Source organism: Notothenia rossii (genome assembly GCF_949606895.1).
Source record: "Notothenia rossii genome assembly, chromosome: 4".
NCBI lineage: Eukaryota > Metazoa > Chordata > Actinopteri > Perciformes > Nototheniidae > Notothenia > Notothenia rossii.
This window is the reverse complement of record NC_136902.1, coordinates 306,254-329,820: the sequence shown is the minus strand read 5'-3', so window position 1 is coordinate 329,820 and position 23,567 is coordinate 306,254. Positions and strand designations below refer to the sequence as shown.

The window sequence follows — 23,567 nt, the reverse complement described above, 5'->3', positions numbered from 1 at the left end:
AAACATTATAAAAATATGTATTGGAAAGAAATACAGTTGCAGCTACTTTATTTTGAAGGCGCCAACCGGAAGTTGTGTCTGTTGTTTAAAAAAGGGGCAGAAATGATCCTCGTGTTACTGTTTAGAAGATAGATTCAAACATTCTTCATTCATTATAAAGTTAGTTATAAAGTTAGTCATAAAGGTAATCAATAGTTTAACTTGTGAGATGCCGGAGATCAAAGTGACGCCGCTGGGTGAGTGACGTCAGGCTGCTAGCCACTGTTAGCTCCTGAATGCTAACTGCCAACAACAGTCTCTCTATTTAAACTTCTTATCTCCACTCAGATTTACTGCAAACACTGTGTTACTCTCTCTCATAGCGAAGCTGCTGTGTGTCCTGGGTTCATCATGTTCTGTTTCTAACCGGTTCATAGCTCTATCTAGGTTCTTTATCTAACGGTTTATCTTCTTCAACTGATTTAAATAAGTGTATACAGTAGTTTGATAGCTGAGGACCATACAGGAGGGTATGGTCTTTAAAGGATATGTAGTACAGGAGGTAATAGTCTTTAAAGGATCTGTAATAAAGGTATTACAGATGGAGTTACAGTGGTCCGGCAGTGGCTCAGTAAGTAGGGGCTTGGACTGGGCGCACAGGATGTATTTATATATATATATATTTTTTTTTATATATATATATGTGTGTGTATTATATGTATATTATATATGTATCTATATGTATCTCTGTGTGTATGTAGGAGCGGGGCAGGACGTGGGGCGCAGCTGCATTCTGGTCTCCATCGGGGGGAAGAACATCATGCTAGACTGTGGCATGCACATGGGATACAACGATGATGTAATATTACTATCATTACATTAAAGTAAACATGTTGTTGTTGTTGTTGTTGTTGTTGTAATATAATAAGGCTGTGTTTCAGAGGCGGTTCCCAGACTTCTCGTACATCACTCAGAACGGACGGCTCACTGAGTTCCTGGACTGCGTCATCATCAGGTCTTTATTACACTTCTTTAATATATAGACATGTATTCATGAGGATGAACCCCTTGAGATGCACCGTCTGGTTTTCAAGGGGGTCCCGACAGAAGCAACGTCTCACAGACAGACATGAACAAAACAACAGAAAGCAAAGCATGACATGAATATACAAATAAATAAATGTTGACCCATTGTCCCAGTCACTTCCACCTGGACCACTGCGGGGCGCTGCCCTTCATGAGTGAGATGGTGGGCTACGACGGACCCATCTATATGACCCACCCCACGAAGGCCATCTGCCCCATCCTGCTGGAGGACTTCAGGAAGATCACCGTGGACAAGAAGGGGGAGACCAACTTCTTCACCTCGCAGATGATCAAGGACTGCATGAAGAAAGTAGTTCCTCTCAACCTGCACCAGACCGTCCAGGTGAGACCAGATCACACACCTGAGGGTCTCCACAGATCAATATCACACACCTGAGGGTCTCCATAGATCAATATCACACACCTGAGGGTCTCCACAGATCAATGGCACACACCTGAGGGTCTCCACAGATCAATATCACACACCTGAGGGTCTCCATAGATCAATGGCACACACCTGAGGGTCTCCATAGATCAATATCACACACCTGAGGGTCTCCATAGATCAATGGCACACACCTGAGGGTCTCCATAGATCAATATCACACACCTGAGGGTCTCCATAGATCAATATCACACACCTGAGGGTCTCCATAGATCAATGCCACACACCTGAGGGTCTCCACAGATCAATATCACACACCTGAGGGTCTCCATAGATCAATATCACACACCTGAGGGTCTCCACAGATCAATGCCACACACCTGAGGGTCTCCACAGATCAATATCACACACCTGAGGGTCTCCACAGATCAATATCACACACCTGAGGGTCTCCATAGATCAATGGCACACACCTGAGGGTCTCCATAGATCAATATCACACACCTGAGGGTCTCCATAGATCAATATCACACACCTGAGGGTCTCCACAGATCAATATCACACACCTGAGGGTCTCCATAGATCAATATCACACACCTGAGGGTCTCCACAGATCAATATCACACACCTGAGGGTCTCCATAGATCAATGGCACACACCTGAGGGTCTCCATAGATCAATATCACACACCTGAGGGTCTCCATAGATCAATGGCACACACCTGAGGGTCTCCATAGATCAATATCACACACCTGAGGGTCTCCATAGATCAATGGCACACACCTGAGGGTCTCCATAGATCAATATCACACACCTGAGGGTCTCCATAGATCAATATCAAACACCTGAGGGTCTCCATAGATCAATGGCACACACCTGAGGGTCTCCATAGATCAATATCACACACCTGAGGGTCTCCACAGATCAGTATCACACACCTGAGGGTCTCCACAGATCAATATCACACACCTGAGGGTCTCCGGAATGTAGGAGCCACATGAAGGATCTTTCTGTGTTTGTTAGGATGTTTGTTGAGTCCCTACAGGTGGTGGGCGTGTCATTGGATTTGTGTGGTGACGTGTGTGGTTCCATCCGGTTGCTTTTACCGGCGCACTTTGTAATAGATGGAGGGGGAGTGAGCTAGAGAAGGGCATTTTCTGTTGACCCGGCACGCACGCACGCACACAAGGATATACGCATATGGATATGGAATGTTTCTGCTTTGGAAATAAAAGGTCAAACGCATACTTTTGGAAAGACTGAGTTTTTGCGCGTCCAGTGTTTTTTCTCTTGTTTAGTCCCTCGCTTTGTTTAAGAGTGTGTGTGTGTGTGTGTGTGTGTGTGTGTGTGTGTGTGTGTGTGTGTGTGTGTGTGTGTGTGTGTGTGTGTGTGTGTGTGTGTGTGTGTGTGTGTGTGTGTGTGTGTGTGTGTGTGTGTGTGTGTGTGTGTGTGTGTGTGTGTGTGTGTGTGTGTGTGTGTGTGTGTGTGTGTGTGTGTGTGTGTGTGTGTGTGTGTGTGTGTGTGTGTGTGTGTGTGTGTGTGTGTGTGTGTGTAGGTGGACGATGAGCTGGAGATCAAGGCGTATTACGCAGGTCACGTCCTCGGAGCCGCCATGGTTCAGATCAAAGTGGGCTCTGAGTCCGTCGTCTACACCGTGAGTCTGAAGAACACCTCCATCACATGACCTACAGAAGAACCTCCATCTCATGACCTACTGAAACACCTCCATCACATGACCTACAGAAACACCTCCATCTCATGACCTACAGAACACCTCCATCACATGACCTACAGAAACACCTCCATCACATGACCTACAGAACACCTCCATCACATGACCTACAGAAACACCTACATCACATGACCTACAGAACACCTACATCACATGACCTACTGAAACACCACCATCACATGACCTACAGAACACCTACATCACATGACCTACAGAACACCTCCATCACATGACCTACAGAAACACCTCCATCACATGACCTACAGAACACCTACATCACATGACCTACAGAACACCTCCATCACATGACCTACAGAACACCTCCATCACATGACCTACAGAACACCTACATCACATGACCTACAGAACACCTCCATCACATGACCTACAGAAACACCTCCATCACATGACCTACAGAACACCTACATCACATGACCTACAGAAACACCTACATCACATGACCTACTGAAACACCACCATCACATGACCTACTGAAACACCACCATCACATGACCTACAGAACACCTACATCACATGACCTACAGAACACCTACATCACATGACCTACAGAAACACCTCCATCACATGACCTACAGAACACCTACATCACATGACCTACTGAAACACCTCCATCTCATGACCTACAGAACACCTACATCACATGACCTACAGAAACACCTCCATCTCATGACCTACTCAAAAACCTCCATCACATGACCTACTGAAACACCTCCATCACATGACCTACTCAAACACCTCCATCACATGACCTACAGAAACACCTCCATCACATGACCTACAGAAGAACCTCCATCTCATGACCTACTGAAACACCTCCATCACATGACCTACTCAAACACCTCCATCTCATGACCTACTGAAACACCTCCATCACATGACCTACTCAAACACCTCCATCTCATGACCTACAGAAACACCTCCATCACATGACCTACTGAAACACCTCCATCACATGACCTACAGAAACACCTCCATCACATGACCTACAGAACACCTCCATCACATGACCTACTGAAACACCTCCATCACATGACCTACAGAAACACCTCCATCACATGACCTACAGAACACCTCCATCACATGACCTACTGAAACACCTCCATCACATGACCTACTGAAACACCTCCATCACATGACCTACTCAAACACCTCCATCTCATGACCTACTGAAACACCTCCATCACATGACCTACTGAAACACCTCCATCACATGACCTACAGAAACACCTCCATCACATGACCTACTGAAACACCTCCATCACATGACCTACTGAAACACCTCCATCACATGACCTACTGAAACACCTCCATCACATGACCTACTCAAACACCTCCATCACATGACCTACTCAAACACCTCCATCTCATGACCTACAGAAACACCTCCATCACATGACCTACTGAAACACCTCCATCTCATGACCTACTGAAACACCTCCATCACATGACCTACTCAAACACCTCCATCTCATGACCTACAGAAACACCTCCATCACATGACCTACTGAAACACCTCCATCACATGACCTACAGAAACACCTCCATCACATGACCTACTGAAACACCTCCATCACATGACCTACTCAAACACCTCCATCTCATGACCTACTGAAACACCTCCATCACATGACCTACTGAAACACCTCCATCACATGACCTACAGAAACACCTCCATCACATGACCTACTGAAACACCTCCATCACATGACCTACTGAAACACCTCCATCACATGACCTACTGAAACACCTCCATCACATGACCTACTCAAACACCTCCATCTCATGACCTACTGAAACACCTCCATCACATGACCTACTCAAACACCTCCATCACATGACCTACTGAAACACCTCCATCACATGACCTACTGAAACACCTCCATCACATGACCTACAGAAACACCTCCATCACATGACCTACTGAAACACCTCCATCACATGACCTACTCAAACACCTCCATCTCATGACCTACAGAAACACCTCCATCACATGACCTACAGAAACACCTCCATCACATGACCTACTGAAACACCTCCATCACATGACCTACAGAAACACCTCCATCACATGACCTACTCAAACACCTCCATCTCATGACCTACAGAAACACCTCCATCACATGACCTACTGAAACACCTCCATCACATGACCTACAGAAACACCTCCATCACATGACCTACTGAAACACCTCCATCACATGACCTACTCAAACACCTCCATCTCATGACCTACAGAAACACCTCCATCACATGACCTACAGAAACACCTCCATCACATGACCTACTGAAACACCTCCATCACATGACCTACAGAAACACCTCCATCACATGACCTACTGAAACACCTCCATCACATGACCTACTCAAACACCTCCATCACATGACCTACTCAAACACCTCCATCACATGACCTACAGAAACACCTCCATCACATGACCTACTGAAACACCTCCATCACATGACCTACTCAAACACCTCCATCACATGACCTACTGAAAAACCTCCATCACATGACCTACTGAAAAACCTCCATCACATGACCTACAGAACACCTACATCACATGACCTACAGAAGAACCTCCATCACATGACCTACAGAAACACCTCCATCACATGACCTACAGAACACCTCCATCACATGACCTACTGAAACACCTCCATCACATGACCTACAGAACACCTCCATCACATGACCTACAGAAACACCTCCATCACATGACCTACTGAAACACCTCCATCACATGACCTACTCAAACACCTCCATCACATGACCTACTCAAACACCTCCATCACATGACCTACAGAAACACCTCCATCACATGACCTACTGAAACACCTCCATCACATGACCTACTCAAACACCTCCATCACATGACCTACTGAAAAACCTCCATCACATGACCTACTGAAAAACCTCCATCACATGACCTACAGAACACCTACATCACATGACCTACAGAAGAACCTCCATCACATGACCTACAGAAACACCTCCATCACATGACCTACAGAACACCTCCATCACATGACCTACTGAAACACCTCCATCACATGACCTACTGAAACACCTCCATCACATGACCTACAGAACACTTCCATCACATGACCTACAGAACACCTCCATCACATGACCTACTGAAACACCTCCATCACATGACCTACAGAACACCTCCATCACATGACCTACAGAACACCTCCATCACATGACCTACTGAAACACCTCCATCACATGACCTACAGAACACCTCCATCACATGACCTACAGAACACCTCCATCACATGACCTACTGAAAAACCTCCATCACATGACCTACAGAACACCTACATCACATGACCTACAGAAGAACCTCCATCACATGACCTACAGAAACACCTCCATCACATGACCTACAGAACACCTCCATCACATGACCTACTGAAACACCTCCATCACATGACCTACAGAACACCTCCATCACATGACCTACAGAAACACCTCCATCACATGACCTACTGAAACACCTCCATCACATGACCTACTCAAACACCTCCATCACATGACCTACTCAAACACCTCCATCACATGACCTACAGAAACACCTCCATCACATGACCTACTGAAACACCTCCATCACATGACCTACTCAAACACCTCCATCACATGACCTACTGAAAAACCTCCATCACATGACCTACTGAAAAACCTCCATCACATGACCTACAGAACACCTACATCACATGACCTACAGAAGAACCTCCATCACATGACCTACAGAAACACCTCCATCACATGACCTACAGAACACCTCCATCACATGACCTACTGAAACACCTCCATCACATGACCTACTGAAACACCTCCATCACATGACCTACAGAACACTTCCATCACATGACCTACAGAACACCTCCATCACATGACCTACTGAAACACCTCCATCACATGACCTACAGAACACCTCCATCACATGACCTACAGAACACCTCCATCACATGACCTACTGAAACACCTCCATCACATGACCTACAGAACACCTCCATCACATGACCTACAGAACACCTCCATCACATGACCTACTGAACACCTCCATCACATGACCTACAGAACACCTCCATCACATGACCTACAGAACACCTCCATCACATGACCTACTGAAACACTTATATATATATATATATATATATATGTGATAACTTATTCTCTCTGTTTCAGGGCGACTACAACATGACTCCTGACCGACACCTGGGGTGAGTCTGCTGCCATTATACTTCATCTTCATCATCACCCTCCTCCTCTTCCTCACTCTCTGTGTATGTCTCTGTGTGTGTGCAGTGCTGCGTGGATAGATAAGTGTCGTCCTGACGTCCTGATCTCAGAGTCGACGTACGCCACGACCATCAGAGACTCGAAGCGCTGCAGAGAGAGAGACTTTCTGAAGAAAGTGCACGAGAGCATCGAGAGGGGAGGCAAGGTACATATAAACATCATATACATCATATATATACATCATATATGAGTATTATTATTATTAGTAGTAGTGTGTTTATACTATAGTGTGTGTGTGTGTGTGTGTGTGTGTGTGTGTGTGTGTGTGTGTGTGTGTGTGTGTGTGTGTGTGTGTGTGTGTGTGTGTGTGTGTGTGTGTGTGTGTGTGTGTGTGTGTGTGTGTGTGTGTGTGTGTGTGTGTGTGTGTGTGTGTGTGTGTGTGTGTGTGTGTGTGTGTGTGTGTGTGTGTGTGTGTGTGTGTGTGTGCAGGTCCTGATCCCGGTGTTTGCTCTGGGTCGAGCTCAGGAGCTCTGCATCCTGCTGGAGACCTTCTGGTAAAACTGACCCTTTATTATCTCTACACTCTCAGGACATGGTCTTCTGTTCTCCCCTGATCTGAATCATAAAGACACCTCGATGAACTGTAGTTTATAAAAACATCCCATAATAACTCTCACCAGCTGATACCAAATACCAGTTATCTCCACAGGGAGAGGATGACCCTGAAAGTATGATGGTGTAATACCAGTTCTCTCCACAGGGAGAGGATGACCCTGAAAGTATGATGGTGTAATACCAGTTCTCTCCACAGGGAGAGCATGACCCTGAAAGTATGATGGTGTAATACCAGTTCTCTCCACAGGGAGAGCATGACCCTGAAAGTATGATGGTGTAATACCAGTTCTCTCCACAGGGAGAGCATGACCCTGAAAGTATGATGGTGTAATACCAGTTCTCTCCACAGGGAGAGGATGACCCTGAAAGTATGATGGTGTAATACCAGTTCTCTCCACAGGGAGAGGATGACCCTGAAAGTATGATGGTGTAATACCAGTTATCTCCACAGGGAGAGCATGACCCTGAAAGTATGATGGTGTAATACCAGTTATCTCCACAGGGAGAGCATGACCCTGAAAGTATGATGGTGTAATACCAGTTCTCTCCACAGGGAGAGGATGACCCTGAAAGTATGATAGTGTAATACCAGTTCTCTCCACAGGGAGAGCATGACCCTGAAAGTATGATAGTGTAATACCAGTTCTCTCCACAGGGAGAGGATGACCCTGAAAGTATGATGGTGTAATACCAGTTCTCTCCACAGGGAGAGCATGACCCTGAAAGTATGATGGTGTAATACCAGTTCTCTCCACAGGGAGAGGATGACCCTGAAAGTATGATGGTGTAATACCAGTTCTCTCCACAGGGAGAGGATGACCCTGAAAGTATGATGGTGTAATACCAGTTCTCTCCACAGGGAGAGGATGACCCTGAAAGTATGATGGTGTAATACCAGTTCTCTCCACAGGGAGAGCATGACCCTGAAAGTATGATGGTGTAATACCAGTTCTCTCCACAGGGAGAGGATGACCCTGAAAGTATGATGGTGTAATACCAGTTCTCTCCACAGGGAGAGGATGAACCTGAAGGCTCCCATCTATTTCTCCACCGGTCTGACGGAGAAGGCCAATCATTACTACAAGCTGTTCATCACCTGGACCAATCAGAAGATCCGGAAGACCTTCGTCCAGAGGAACATGTTCGAGTTCAAACACATCAAAGCCTTCGACCGTTCCTACGCCGACAACCCCGGACCTATGGTACTGAATATATATATATCTGTGTACCTGCAGGTGGTGCGTTCAGGGTCCCTGGTAGTAATAGTATATCTGTGTACCTTCATGTGATGCGTTCAAGGTCCTGTTATAATACCGTATAACTGTTCTTCAGGTGGTGTTTGCGACGCCTGGGATGCTGCACGCTGGTCAGTCTCTGCAGATCTTTAAGAAGTGGGCGGGACACGAGAAGAACATGGTGAGAGACTTATTGTTATTCCATCATATACAGTGCATCCGGAAAGTATTCATACCCCTTCACTTTGTATGTTACAGTCTTATTAGTGCGAATGCTGTTTACATGGAAGTCAATGGAAGATGCCTTCAAATCCTCTTTTCCTACACCTTGTGCCAAATGCTTCTCCTTCCACATGCTTTCAGCTAGACACTTTAAAATGATGACAAGACCTTCAGCTATAACACTTGTTATTCAGATTCTTCATATCTTTTAAACCCTTTGAGATATTGACCTTAGTTTGGAGCTTGGTAGAGAAGCCTTTTTCAGATTGTAACATTCGAGTGGATGGAGCAGCTCGTTAAGTCTAGAGTGCTTTGATCTCAAAACACAGTGGAGCAGTGCTTGAAATTCTCCCCCAAAAATGTTTTAAACTTGCCATAATACCCAAACCCTACAATCCTCAGACATCATTTTCATGAAAAACGTAGGAAAACCTCTCCTCGGTTGGAAAATCAAAAACAAATTAAGAAAAAATATTTAACAAAATAACCCTTGAGGGCTTGAAGTGCCAAAAACATTCAACATGTCTCCATTAAGGCTTATTGTAAATACAGCCTGCTCTTTCCTCACAGCACCAGCCGCACACCTTTACTTAATCTGACAAAAATGCCACATTATTGACCCAAAAGCACAAAAAAACCACACATAGACACTCCCCACGGTCCTGAGACGCTCCACGCATTGACATTTCACCGATATCTGCTACGGTTCTTCAACAAAACGTTCACATGTAAGAGCTTTATCTCTCATTCAAATCGATGGAAAAGCTCCGCTCGGACTGATTACTGCACATCACCATGGAAACCTTTGATCTCTGGACTCACGGGCAGTTGTTTTGATAAGACGTCATTAGCTCAAACACAAACACCTGTGTGATGATGTCATAACTCCAGCTGACGAGCTCAGAACGCCATCAAGCCATCACACTGTGTCCCTGAACAGCTGGGTGACATCATCTAATCAGAGCAGACACGCCCACAGACACACACACACACACACACACACACACACACACACACACACACACACACACACACACACTGAACATCTCTACCACACACACACACACACACACACACTGAACATCTCTACCACACACACACACACACACACACACACACACACACACACACACACACACACACACTGAACATCTCTACCACACACACACACACACACACACACACACACACACTGAACATCTCTACCACACACACACACACACACACACACACACACACACACACACACACACACTGAACATCTCTACCACACACACACACACACACACACACACACACACACACACACACACACACACACACACATACACTGAACATCTCTACCACACACACACACACACACACACACACACACACACACACACACACACACACACACACTGAACATCTCTACCACACACACACACACACACACACACACACACACACACACACACACACACACACACACACACCATGCTTCACTGGAGGGATGCTGTTGGCCAGGTGATGAGCGGTGCCTTGCTCCTTGGGGGCTTTCATGTGTCTTTTGCTGAGGAGTGGCTTCCTTCTGGCCACCCTACATTAAAAGCCTGATTGGTGGAGTGCTGCAGAGATGGTTGTTCTTCTAGAAGGTTCTCCCATCTCCACAGAGGAACCCTGGAGCTCTCTCAGAGTGACCATCAGCTTCTTGGTCACCTCTCTGACTAAGGCCCTTCTCCCCCGATGCTCAGTTTGGTTTGGGGGGCCAGCTTTAGGAAGAGCCGTGGTGGTTTCAAACATCTTCCATTTGCAAATGATGGAGACCACTTTGCTCGTTGGGACCTTCAATGCTGCAGACATCTTTCTGTACCCTTCCCCAGATCTGTGCTTTGATACAATCCTTTCTCTGAGGTCTACAGACAATTCCTTGGACCTCATGACTTGGTTTGTGCTCTGATATGCACTGTCCGTGGGACCTCATATAGACAGGTGTGTTCCTTTCCAAGTCACGTCCAATCTATTGAATTTACTCCAGGTGGACTCCAGTCAGGTTATAGAAACATCTCAAGGATGATCAGTGGAAACGGGATGCACTTGAGCTCAATGTTCAGTGTCATAGCAAAGGGTGTGAATACTTCTGTACATCTGATATTTCATTTGATTATTTTAACAGATTTGTGAACAATTATTTAAAAACGTTTTCTCTTTGTCGTTATGGGGTATTGTGTGTGGAATGTTGAGAAACAAAAATAATTTAATCCTTTTTGAAATAAGGCTGAAACATAACAGAATGTGAAAAAAGTTGAGGGGGATGAATACTTTCCGGATGCACTGTTCCTGTAATAAGTGGTTGTTGATCTCTGTCAGGCGATCATGAAGGAAGCTCACCTGTGATAACCAGCTGTTGTTGTTGTTGTTGTTGTTGTTGTGTTCAGGTGATCATGCCGGGTTACTGCGTTCAGGGAACCATTGGACACAAGATCCTGAACGGACAGAGGAAGCTGGAGTTGGAGGGCAGGTCTATGGTGTGTGTGTGTGTGTGTGTGTGTGTGTGTGTGTGTGTGTGTGTGTGTGTGTGTGTGTGTGTGTGTGTGTGTGTGTGTGTGTGTGTGTGTGTGTGTGTGTGTGTGTGTGTGTGTGTGTGTGTGTGTGTGTGTGTGTGTGTGTGTGTGTGTGTGTGTGTGTGTGTGTGTGTGTGTGTGTGTGTGTGTGTGTGTGTGTGTGTGTGTGTGTGTGTGTGTGTGTGTGTGTGTGTGTGTGTGTGTGTGTGTGTAGCTGCAGGTGGAGTACATGTCGTCAGCTAACGGTGTGTGTGTGTGTGTGTGTGTCACAGCTGGAGGTGAAGCTGCAGGTGGAGTACATGTCGTCAGCTAACAGTGTGTGTGTGTGTGTGTGTGTGTCACAGCTGGAGGTGAAGCTGCAGGTGGAGTACATGTCGTCAGCTAACGGTGTGTGTGTGTGTGTGTGTGTCACAGCTGGAGGTGAAGCTGCAGGTGGAGTACATGTCCTTCAGTGCTCATGCAGATGCTAAAGGCATCATGCAGCTCATCAGGATGGCTGAGCCCAGGAATGTGCTGCTGGTTCACGGAGAGGCCGTCAAGATGGAGTTCCTCAAGGGCAAGATCGAGCAGGAGTTCAGTGAGTACCCTCAAGATCAATAGGCGCTTTCACACCGGAGTACTTTTCCCGTTTAGTTCCGATAGTTCCTGGAATTTTGCGTTCACACCAAAAAGAGAACTTAGTTCATGAGAACTTTTACCGCATTTTTAGGTACTCTCCTGGGGAGAAAAAAGTTCAAATTTCTGATTGGCTGGGCGAATTGCAAACCACGCCCCGTAAAACTCTGAAAAGTTTTGTGAAGCCGTCATTGTATTTGCTGGCATTAGCATTATTAGCATTAGCCCCGCGCACCAACGCAGAGAGAATAATTTATGGCAACACAAAAAAACATGGGAGCGGTGGAGATGAGGAGGTGTCGGCGACTGAAGCCTTCCCCTACTCCGGGGACTTCCGGCCAGGGACTCCGGGTGGCAGTATACGCCGTGAAGTGGTTTGCGGCCTGCCAGTAAACCCAAAGCAGAAGAAGAAGAAGTGACGTCAGCGGCTTAATTTGCCTAATCCACCTTCAGGGATTTATTCCAGTGTGAACGCGATCTGCACTTTAGTTCCATGGGGGAACTAAGTGCTGGGAACCAAGTACGGAAAGGACTTGGTGTGAAAGCAGCTATTATACACACCCGCAAGATCAATATACACTCCCTCAAGATCACTAAACTCAATGTTAGAGTCACTAAACCCAATGTCAGAGTCTATGAACCCAATGTTAGAGTCTATGAACCCAATGTTAGTCTATGAACCCAATGTTAGAGTCTATGAACCCAATGTTAGTCTATGAACCCAATGTTAGAGTCTATGAACCCAATGTTAGAGTCTATGAACCCAATGTTAGAGTCTATGAACCCAATGTTAGAGTCTATAAACCCAATGTTAGAGTCTATGAACCCAATGTTAGAGTCTATAAACCCAATGTTAGAGTCTATGAACCCAATGTTAGTCTATGAACCCAATGTTAGAGTCTATGAACCCAATGTTAGAGTCTATGAACCCAATGTTAGAGTCTATGAACCCAATGTTAGAGTCTATAAACCCAATGTTAGAGTCTATGAACCCAATGTTAGTCTATGAACCCAATGTTAGAGTCTATGAACCCAATGTTAGAGTCTATAAACCCAATGTTAGAGTCTATAAACCCAATGTTAGAGTCTATGAACCCAATGTTAGTCTATGAACCCAATGTTAGAGTCTATGAACCCAATGTTAGTCTATGAACCCAATGTTAGAGTCTATGAACCCAATGTTAGAGTCTATAAACCCAATGTTAGAGTCTATAAACCCAATGTTAGAGTCTACGAACCCAATGTTAGAGTCTATGAACCCAATGTTAGAGTCTATAAACCCAATGTTAGAGTCTATAAACCCAATGTTAGAGTCTATAAACCCAATGTTAGAGTCTATGAACCCAATGTTAGTCTACGAACCCAATGTTAGAGTCTATGAACCCAATGTTAGTCTATGAACCCAATGTTAGAGTCTATGAACCCAATGTTAGAGTCTATAAACCCAATGTTAGAGTCTATAAACCCAATGTTAGAGTCTACGAACCCAATGTTAGAGTCTATGAAACCAATGTTAGAGTCTATGAAACCAATGTTAGAGTCTATGAACCCAATGTTAGAGTCTACGAACCCAATGTTAGAGTCTATAAACCCAATGTTAGTCTATGAACCCAATGTTAGAGTCTATAAACCCAATGTTAGTCTATGAACCCAATGTTAGAGTCTATGAACCCAATGTTAGAGTCTATGAACCCAATGTTAGAGTCTATGAACCCAATGTTAGAGTCTATGAACCCAATGTTAGAGTCTATGAACCCAATGTTAGAGTCTATGAACCCAATGTTAGAGTCTATAAACCCAATGTTAGTCTATGAACCCAATGTTAGAGTCTATAAACCCAATGTTAGAGTCTATGAACCCAATGTTAGAGTTTATGAACCCAATGTTAGAGTCTATGAACCCAATGTTAGAGTCTACGAACCCAATGTTAGAGTCTATAAACCCAATGTTAGTCTATGAACCCAATGTTAGAGTCTACGAACCCAATGTTAGAGTCTATAAACCCAATGTTAGTCTATGAACCCAATGTTAGAGTCTATGAACCCAATGTTAGAGTCTATGAACCCAATGTTAGAGTCTATGAACCCAATGTTAGAGTCTATGAACCCAATGTTAGAGTCTATGAACCCAATGTTAGTCTATGAACCCAATGTTAGTCTATGAACCCAATGTTAGAGTCTATGAACCCAATGTTAGAGTCTATGAACCCAATGTTAGAGTCTATGAACCCAATGTTAGAGTCTATGAACCCAATGTTAGAGTCTATGAACCCAATGTTAGAGTCTATGAACCCAATGTTAGTCTATGAACCCAATGTTAGTCTATGAACCCAATGTTAGAGTTTATGAACCCAATGTTAGAGTCTATGAACCCAATGTTAGAGTCTATGAACCCAATGTTAGAGTCTATAAACCCAATGTTAGAGTCTATGAACCCAATGTTAGAGTCTATAAACCCAATGTTAGTCTATGAACCCAATGTTAGAGTCTATAAACCCAATGTTAGTCTATGAACCCAATGTTAGAGTCTATAAACCCAATGTTAGAGTCTATGAACCCAATGTTAGAGTCTATGAAACCAATGTTAGAGTTTATGAACCCAATGTTAGAGTCTATGAACCCAATGTTAGAGTCTATGAACCCAATGTTAGAGTCTATAAACCCAATGTTAGTCTATGAACCCAATGTTAGAGTCTATAAACCCAATGTTAGAGTCTATGAACCCAATGTTAGAGTCTATGAACCCAATGTTAGAGTTTATGAACCCAATGTTAGAGTCTATGAACCCAATGTTAGAGTCTATGAACCCAATGTTAGAGTCTATAAACCCAATGTTAGTCTATGAACCCAATGTTAGAGTCTATGAACCCAATGTTAGAGTCTATGAACCCAATGTTAGAGTCTATGAACCCAATGTTAGAGTCTATGAACCCAATGTTAGAGTCTATGAACCCAATGTTAGTCTATGAACCCAATGTTAGTCTATGAACCCAATGTTAGAGTTTATGAACCCAATGTTAGAGTCTATGAACCCAATGTTAGAGTCTATGAACCCAATGTTAGAGTCTATAAACCCAATGTTAGTCTATGAACCCAATGTTAGAGTCTATAAACCCAATGTTAGTCTATGAACCCAATGTTAGAGTCTACAAACCCAATGTTAGAGTCTATAAACCCAATGTTAGTCTATGAACCCTAGTCTATGAACCCAATGTTAGAGTCTATGAACCCAATGTTAGAGTTTATGAACCCAATGTTAGAGTCTATGAACCCAATGTTAGAGTCTATGAACCCAATGTTAGAGTCTATGAACCCAATGTTAGAGTCTATGAACCCAATGTTAGAGTTTATGAACCCAATGTTAGAGTCTATGAACCCAATGTTAGAGTCTATAAACCCAATGTTAGAGTCTATGAACCCAATGTTAGAGTTTATGAACCCAATGTTAGAGTCTATGAACCCAATGTTAGAGTCTACGAACCCAATGTTAGAGTCTATAAACCCAATGTTAGTCTATGAACCCAATGTTAGAGTCTATGAACCCAATGTTAGAGTCTATGAACCCAATGTTAGAGTCTATGAACCCAATGTTAGAGTCTATGAACCCAATGTTAGTCTATGAACCCAATGTTAGTCTATGAACCCAATGTTAGAGTCTATGAACCCAATGTTAGAGTCTATGAACCCAATGTTAGAGTCTATGAACCCAATGTTAGAGTCTATGAACCCAATGTTAGAGTCTATGAACCCAATGTTAGAGTCTATGAACCCAATGTTAGAGTCTATGAACCCAATGTTAGAGTCTATGAACCCAATGTTAGAGTCTACGAACCCAATGTTAGAGTCTATAAACCCAATGTTAGTCTATGAACCCAATGTTAGAGTCTATAAACCCAATGTTAGAGTCTATGAACCCAATGTTAGAGTCTATAAACCCAATGTTAGAGTCTATGAACCCAATGTTAGAGTCTATGAACCCAATGTTAGAGTCTATGAACCCAATGTTAGAGTCTATGAACCCAATGTTAGTCTATAAACCCAATGTTAGAGTTTATGAACCCAATGTTAGAGTCTATGAACCCAATGTTAGTCTATGAACCCAATGTTAGAGTCTATGAACCCAATGTTAGAGTCTATGAACCCAATGTTAGAGTCTATGAACCCAATGTTAGAGTCTATGAACCCAATGTTAGAGTCTATGAACCCAATGTTAGAGTCTATGAACCCAATGTTAGAGTCTATAAACCCAATGTTAGAGTCTATGAACCCAATGTTAGTCTATGAACCCAATGTTAGAGTCTATGAACTCAATGTTAGTCTATGAACCCAATGTTAGAGTCTATGAACCCAATGTTAGAGTCTATGAACCCAATGTTAGAGTCTATGAACCCAATGTTAGAGTCTATGAACCCAATGTTAGAGTCTATGAACCCAATGTTAGAGTCTATAAACCCAATGTTAGTCTATGAACCCAATGTTAGAGTCTATGAACCCAATGTTAGAGTCTATAAACCCAATGTTAGTCTATGAACCCAATGTTAGAGTCTATGAACCCAATGTTAGAGTCTATGAACCCAATGTTAGAGTCTATGAACTCAATGTTAGTCTATGAACCCAATGTTAGAGTCTATGAACCCAATGTTAGAGTCTATGAACCCAATGTTAGAGTCTATGAACCCAATGTTAGAGTTTATGAACCCAATGTTAGAGTCACTAAAGTCTGTGATGCCTGCTCAGATGGTGATATATTAATATTTAACATGTCCCTCATGTGTTTTCAGGTATCGACTGCCACATGCCGGCTAACGGAGAGACGGCCACGGTGCAGACGAACCCCAGCGTGCCGGTGGACATCTCTCTGAGCCTTCTGAAGAGGGAGATGGCTCTGGGAGGTCCGTTATATAATATGATATATATATATATATATATATATACACATGTCAAATATATAAACATGTGTATAACATCTAACTTATATATGTTATTAACGCTGTTTCAGGTCCGCTCCCTGACCCTAAGAGGCCCCGCACCATGCACGGCACGCTCATCATGAAGGACAACGTGAGTCCACCTGACACCTGCCCAACACCTGTCCATCACCTGTCCCAACACCTGTCCATCACCTGTCCATCACCTGTCCCAACACCTGTCCATCACCTGTCCCAACACCTGTCCATCACCTGTCCCATCACCTGTCCATCACCTGTCCCAACACCTGTCCATCACCTGTCCCAACACCTGTCCATCACCTGTCCCATCACCTGTCCATCACCTGTCCCAACACCTGTCCAACACCTTTCCATCACCTGTCCAACACCTGTCCAACACCTTTCCATCACCTGTCCCAACACCTGTCCATCACCTGTCCAACACCTGTCCAACCACCTGTCCAACACCTGTCCAACACCTTTCCATCACCTGTCCCAACACCTGTCCATCACCTGTCCAACACCTGTCCAACCACCTGTCCCAACACCTGTCCAACACCTTTCCATCACCTCTCCAACACCTGTCCAACCACCTGTCCCAACACCTGTCCAACACCTTTCCATCATCTGTCCAACACCTGTCCAACCACCTGTCCAACACCTGTCCATCACCTGTCCATCACCTGTCCAACACCTTTCCATCACCTGTCCAACACCTGTCCAACCACCTGTCCCAACACCTGTCCATCACCTGTCCCAACACCTGTCCAACCACCTGTCCCAACACCTGTCCATCACCTGTCCCAACACCTGTCCAACCACCTGTCCCAACACCTTTCCATCACCTGTCCAACACCTGTCCAACCACCTGTCCCAACACCTGTCCATCACCTGTCCCAACACCTGTCCATCACCTGTCCCAACACCTATCCAACCACCTGTCCCAACACCTGTCCATCACCTGTCCCAACACCTGTCCATCACCTGTCCAACCACCTGTCCCAACACCTTTCCATCACCTGTCCAACACCTGTCCATCACCTGTCCCAACACCTGTCCATCACCTGTCCCAACACCTGTCCATCACCTGTCCAACCACCTGTCCCAACACCTTTCCATCATCTGTCCAACCACCTGTCCAACACCTGGGGGTTCACCTGTCGGGGGGTTTACCTATCGCAGGGTTCGAGGGGTTCACCTGTCTGAGGGGTTCACCTGTCTGAGGGGTTCACCTGTCTGAGGGGTTCACCTGTCTGAGGGGTTCACCTGTCTGAGGGGATTATTTATTAAAGTAACTCATGTATTTATTATTATTTGCTGTGTCCCCTCTCAGAGTCTGAAGCTGGTCTCCTCAGAACAGGCACTGAAGGATCTGGGTCTGAACGAGCACCAGCTGCGCTTCACCTGTAGAGTCCAGCTGCAGGACCAGAGCCCAGAGCAGGAGACACTGAGCAGAGTGTACACACACCTGAGGAGGTGAGACACACACACACACACACACACACACACACACACACACACACACACACAGACAGACAGACAGACAGACAGACAGACAGACAGACAGACAGACAGACAGACAGACAGACAGACAGACAGACAGACAGACAGACAGACAGACAGACAGACAGACAGACAGACAGACAGACAGACACCTGAGGAGGTGAGACACACACACAGACACACAGACACACACACACACACACACACACACACCTGAGGAGGTGAGACACATACACACACACACACACACACACAGAGACACACACACACACACACACACACACACAGAGACACACACACACACACACACACACACACACACACACACACACACACACACACACACACACAGACACACAGACACACACACACACCTGAGGAGGTGAGACACACACACACCTGAGGAGGTGAGACACACAGACACACACACACACACACACACACACACACACACACACACACACACACACACACACACACACACACACACACACACACACACACACACACTAGTTTATTAGAACAACCATATCTGTGTTTCAGTGTGTGTTCAGTGTGTTCTCACCTGTTCTCCTGCAGGTACAGGTGTATCTGACCCTCTCTCTCTCCTGCTCAGTGTGTTGAAGGGTTTCTCGGTGCAGCTGCTTCCTGACGGCACCGTCATGGTGGAGTCGATCCTCATCAAGGTGTCCTCCTCACCTGAAGACCCCGACAGCAAGACCCTGCTGCTGTCCTGGAGCTACCAGGTGACTTTACCTCTCTACCTGTATCCTCCTGGAGCTACCAGGTGACTCTCTCTACCTGGAGCTACCAGGTGACTCTCTACCTGGAGCTACCAGGTGACTCTCTCTACCTGGAGCTACCAGGTGACTCTCTCTACCTGGAGCTACCAGGTGACTCTCTCTACCTGGAGCTACCAGGTGACTCTCTCTACCTGGAGCTACCAGGTGACTCTCTCTACCTGGGGCTACCAGGTGACTCTCTCTACCTGGAGCTACCAGGTGACTCTCTCTACCTGGAGCTACCAGGTGACTCTCTCTACCTGGAGCTACCAGGTGACTCTCTCTACCTGGAGCTACCAGGTGACTCTCTCTACCTGGAGCTACCAGGTGACTTTACCTCTCTACCTGGAGCTACCAGGTGACTCTCTCTACCTGGAGCTACCAGGTGACTCTCTCTTCCTGGAGCTACCAGGTGACTTTACCTCTCTACCTGGAGCTACCAGGTGACTCTCTCTACCTGGAGCTACCAGGTGACTCTCTCTACCTGGAGCTAACAGGTGACTCTCTCTACCTGGAGCTACCAGGTGACTCTCTCTACCTGGAGCTACCAGGTGACTCTCTCTACCTGGAGCTACCAGGTGACTCTCTCTACCTGGAGCTACCAGGTGACTCTCTCTACCTGGAGCTACCAGGTGACTCTCTCTACCTGGAGCTACCAGGTGACTTTACCTCTCTACCTGGAGCTACCAGGTGACTTTACCTCTCTACCTGGAGCTACCAGGTGACTTTACCTCTCTACCTGGAGCTACCAGGTGATGTTAGAACAGGTGATGTTAGAACAGGTGATGTTAGAACAGGTGTTATTAGAACAGGTGTTATTAGAACAGGTGATGTTAGAACAGGTGTTATTAGAACAGGTGTTGTTAGAACAGGTGATGTTAGAACAGGTGATGTTAGAACAGGTGTTATTAGAACAGCTGATGTTAGAACAGGTGATGTTAGAACAGGTGTTGTTAGAACAGGTGATGTTAGAACAGGTGATGTTAGAACAGGTGTTGTTAGAACAGGTGTTGTTAGAACAGGTGTTGTTAGAACAGGTGATGTTAGAACAGTTGATGTTAGAACAGGTGATGTTAGAACAGGTGATGTTAGAACAGGTGATGTTAGAACAGGTGTTATTAGAACAGGTGTTATTAGAACAGGTGATGTTAGAACAGGTGTTATTAGAACAGGTGTTGTTAGAACAGGTGATGTTAGAACAGGTGATGTTAGAACAGGTGTTATTAGAACAGGTGATGTTAGAACAGGTGATGTTAGAACAGGTGTTGTTAGAACAGGTGATGTTAGAACAGGTGATGTTAGAACAGGTGTTGTTAGAACAGGTGTTGTTAGAACAGGTGTTGTTAGAACAGGTGATGTTAGAACAGTTGATGTTAGAACAGGTGATGTTAGAACAGGTGATGTTAGAACAGGTGATGTTAGAACAGGTGATGTTAGAACAGGTGTTGTTAGAACAGGTGATATTAGAACAGGTGATGTTAGAACAGGTGTTGTTAGAACAGGTGTTATTAGAACAGGTGATGTTAGAACAGGTGATGTTAGAACAGGTGATGTTAGAACAGGTGATGTTAGAACAGTTGATGTTAGAACAGGTGATGTTAGAACAGGTGTTGTTAGAACAGGTGATGTTAGAACAGGTGTTATTAGAACAGGTGTTATTAGAACAGGTGATGTTAGAACAGGTGTTATTAGAACAGGTGTTATTAGAACAGGTGTTGTTAGAACAGGTGTTATTAGAACAGGTGATGTTAGAACAGGTGTTATTAGAACAGGTGTTATTAGAACAGGTGATGTTAGAACAGGTGATGTTAGAACAGGTGATGTTAGAACAGGTGTTATTAGAACAGGTGTTATTAGAACAGTTGATGTTAGAACAGGTGATGTTAGAACAGGTGATGTTAGAACAGGTGATGTTAGAACAGGTGATGTTAGAACAGGTGATGTTAGAACAGGTGATGTTAGAACAGGTGTTATTAGAACAGGTGTTATTAGAACAGGTGTTGTTAGAACAGGTGATGTTAGAACAGGTGATGTTAGAACAGGTGATGTTAGAACAGGTGATGTTAGAACAGGTGATGTTAGAACAGGTGTTATTAGAACAGGTGTTGTTAGAACAGGTGTTATTAGAACAGGTGTTATTAGAACAGGTGATGTTAGAACAGGTGTTATTAGAACAGGTGTTATTAGAACAGGTGTTATTAGAACAGGTGATGTTAGAACAGGTGATGTGTTCCTGCTGATCAGCTGTTTGTTACCTGTCTGTGTTTTTAACGTCTGTCTCTCTTCAGGACGAGGATCTGGGCAGCTTCCTGTCCTCTCTGCTGAAGAAAGGACTTCCTGCTGCGCTCTGCTGACACTCTGATTCACAGAGTGTCAGTGAACCTCTCACAGAACTCCTGCTGAGAGCTCTGATTCACAGAGTGTCAGTGAACCTCTCACAGGACTCCTGCTGAGAGCTCTGATTCACGTAGTGTCATTGAACCTCTCACAGGACTCCTGCTGAGAGCTCTGATTCACAGAGTGTCAGTGAACCTCTCACAGGACTCCTGCTGAGAGCTCTGATTCACGTAGTGTCATTGAACCTCTCACAGGACTCCTGAGCTCTGATTCACAGAGGGTCAGTGAACCTCTCACAGGACTCCTGCTGAGAGCTCTGATTCACAGAGGGTCAGTGAACCTCTCACAGGACTCCTGCTGACACTCTGATTCACAGAGAGTCAGTGAACCTCTCACAGTACTCCTGCTGAGAGCTCTGATTCACAGAGGGTCAGTGAACCTCTCACAGGACTCCTGCTGACACTCTGATTCACAGAGAGTCAGTGAAGCTCTCACAGTACTCCTGCTGAGAGCTCTGATTCACAGAGGGTCAGTGAACCTCTCACAGGACTCCTGCTGAGAGCTCTGATTGACAGAGAGTCAGTGAATCTCTCACAGGACTCCTGCTGAGAGCTCTGATTCACGTAGTGTCATTGAACCTCTCACAGGACTCCTGCTGAGAGCTCTGATTCACGGAGTGTCATTGAACCTCTCACAGGACTCCTGCTGAGAGCTCTGATTCACGGAGTGTCATTGAACCTCTCACAGGACTCCTGCTGAGAGCTCTGATTCACGGAGTGTCATTGAACCTCTCGTCTCCTTATTTCCTGTACAGTTTAAATAAACCTTTTTCTACTAAAGTCTCGTCTTTCAGTCATTTATAGTTCCCTCAGCAGACCCCACTCACACACACACACACACACACACACACATGCATACACACGCACACACACACACACACACACACACACACACACACACACACACACACACACACACACACACACATGCATACACACGCACACACACACACACACACACACACACAGGCACATGCACACATAGACATCAAAGTGGGCTTGAACCCCTGCCCTTTCTGTTCCTCCAGAGAAAGTGCCCTTTTCCCCCTTTTTTAATTGTTATAAATGATGAATATATATGTACTGCTGTTTGCTCTGTTTCCCTTTCCAACAATATATTGATTGAATAAAAAATATCAGGTCGGGAGATTAGACTGTGAAGTTCCTATGCTCCTATCCTACGCTCGACCCTCCCTCAACGTCTCCTGCACAGCGGTGCGGACATCGGCAGTCCCTTCAGACAGACAGGTAGCAGCACCTCCCACTTTACAGTCCCTTCA

General features: G+C 45.1%; 1 protein-coding gene across 1 annotated transcript; it reads left to right on the top strand.

Moving 5' to 3' along the window:
• The first annotated feature begins 70 nt into the window (after nucleotides 1–70).
• Nucleotides 71–23,067, top strand: ints11 (integrator complex subunit 11). The gene is made up of 17 exons (XM_079677227.1): nucleotides 71–236; nucleotides 741–838; nucleotides 921–994; nucleotides 1,180–1,408; nucleotides 3,006–3,104; nucleotides 7,396–7,430; nucleotides 7,516–7,654; nucleotides 7,939–8,003; nucleotides 9,077–9,266; nucleotides 9,397–9,480; nucleotides 11,939–12,028; nucleotides 12,479–12,641; nucleotides 17,460–17,570; nucleotides 17,678–17,739; nucleotides 18,940–19,082; nucleotides 19,726–19,855; nucleotides 22,180–23,067. Exons 1-17 carry the CDS (start codon nucleotides 209–211, stop codon nucleotides 22,243–22,245), a joined length of 1,806 nt encoding a protein of 601 aa, XP_079533353.1. The 5' UTR covers nucleotides 71–208; the 3' UTR covers nucleotides 22,246–23,067.
• The last annotated feature ends 500 nt before the right edge of the window (nucleotides 23,068–23,567 follow it).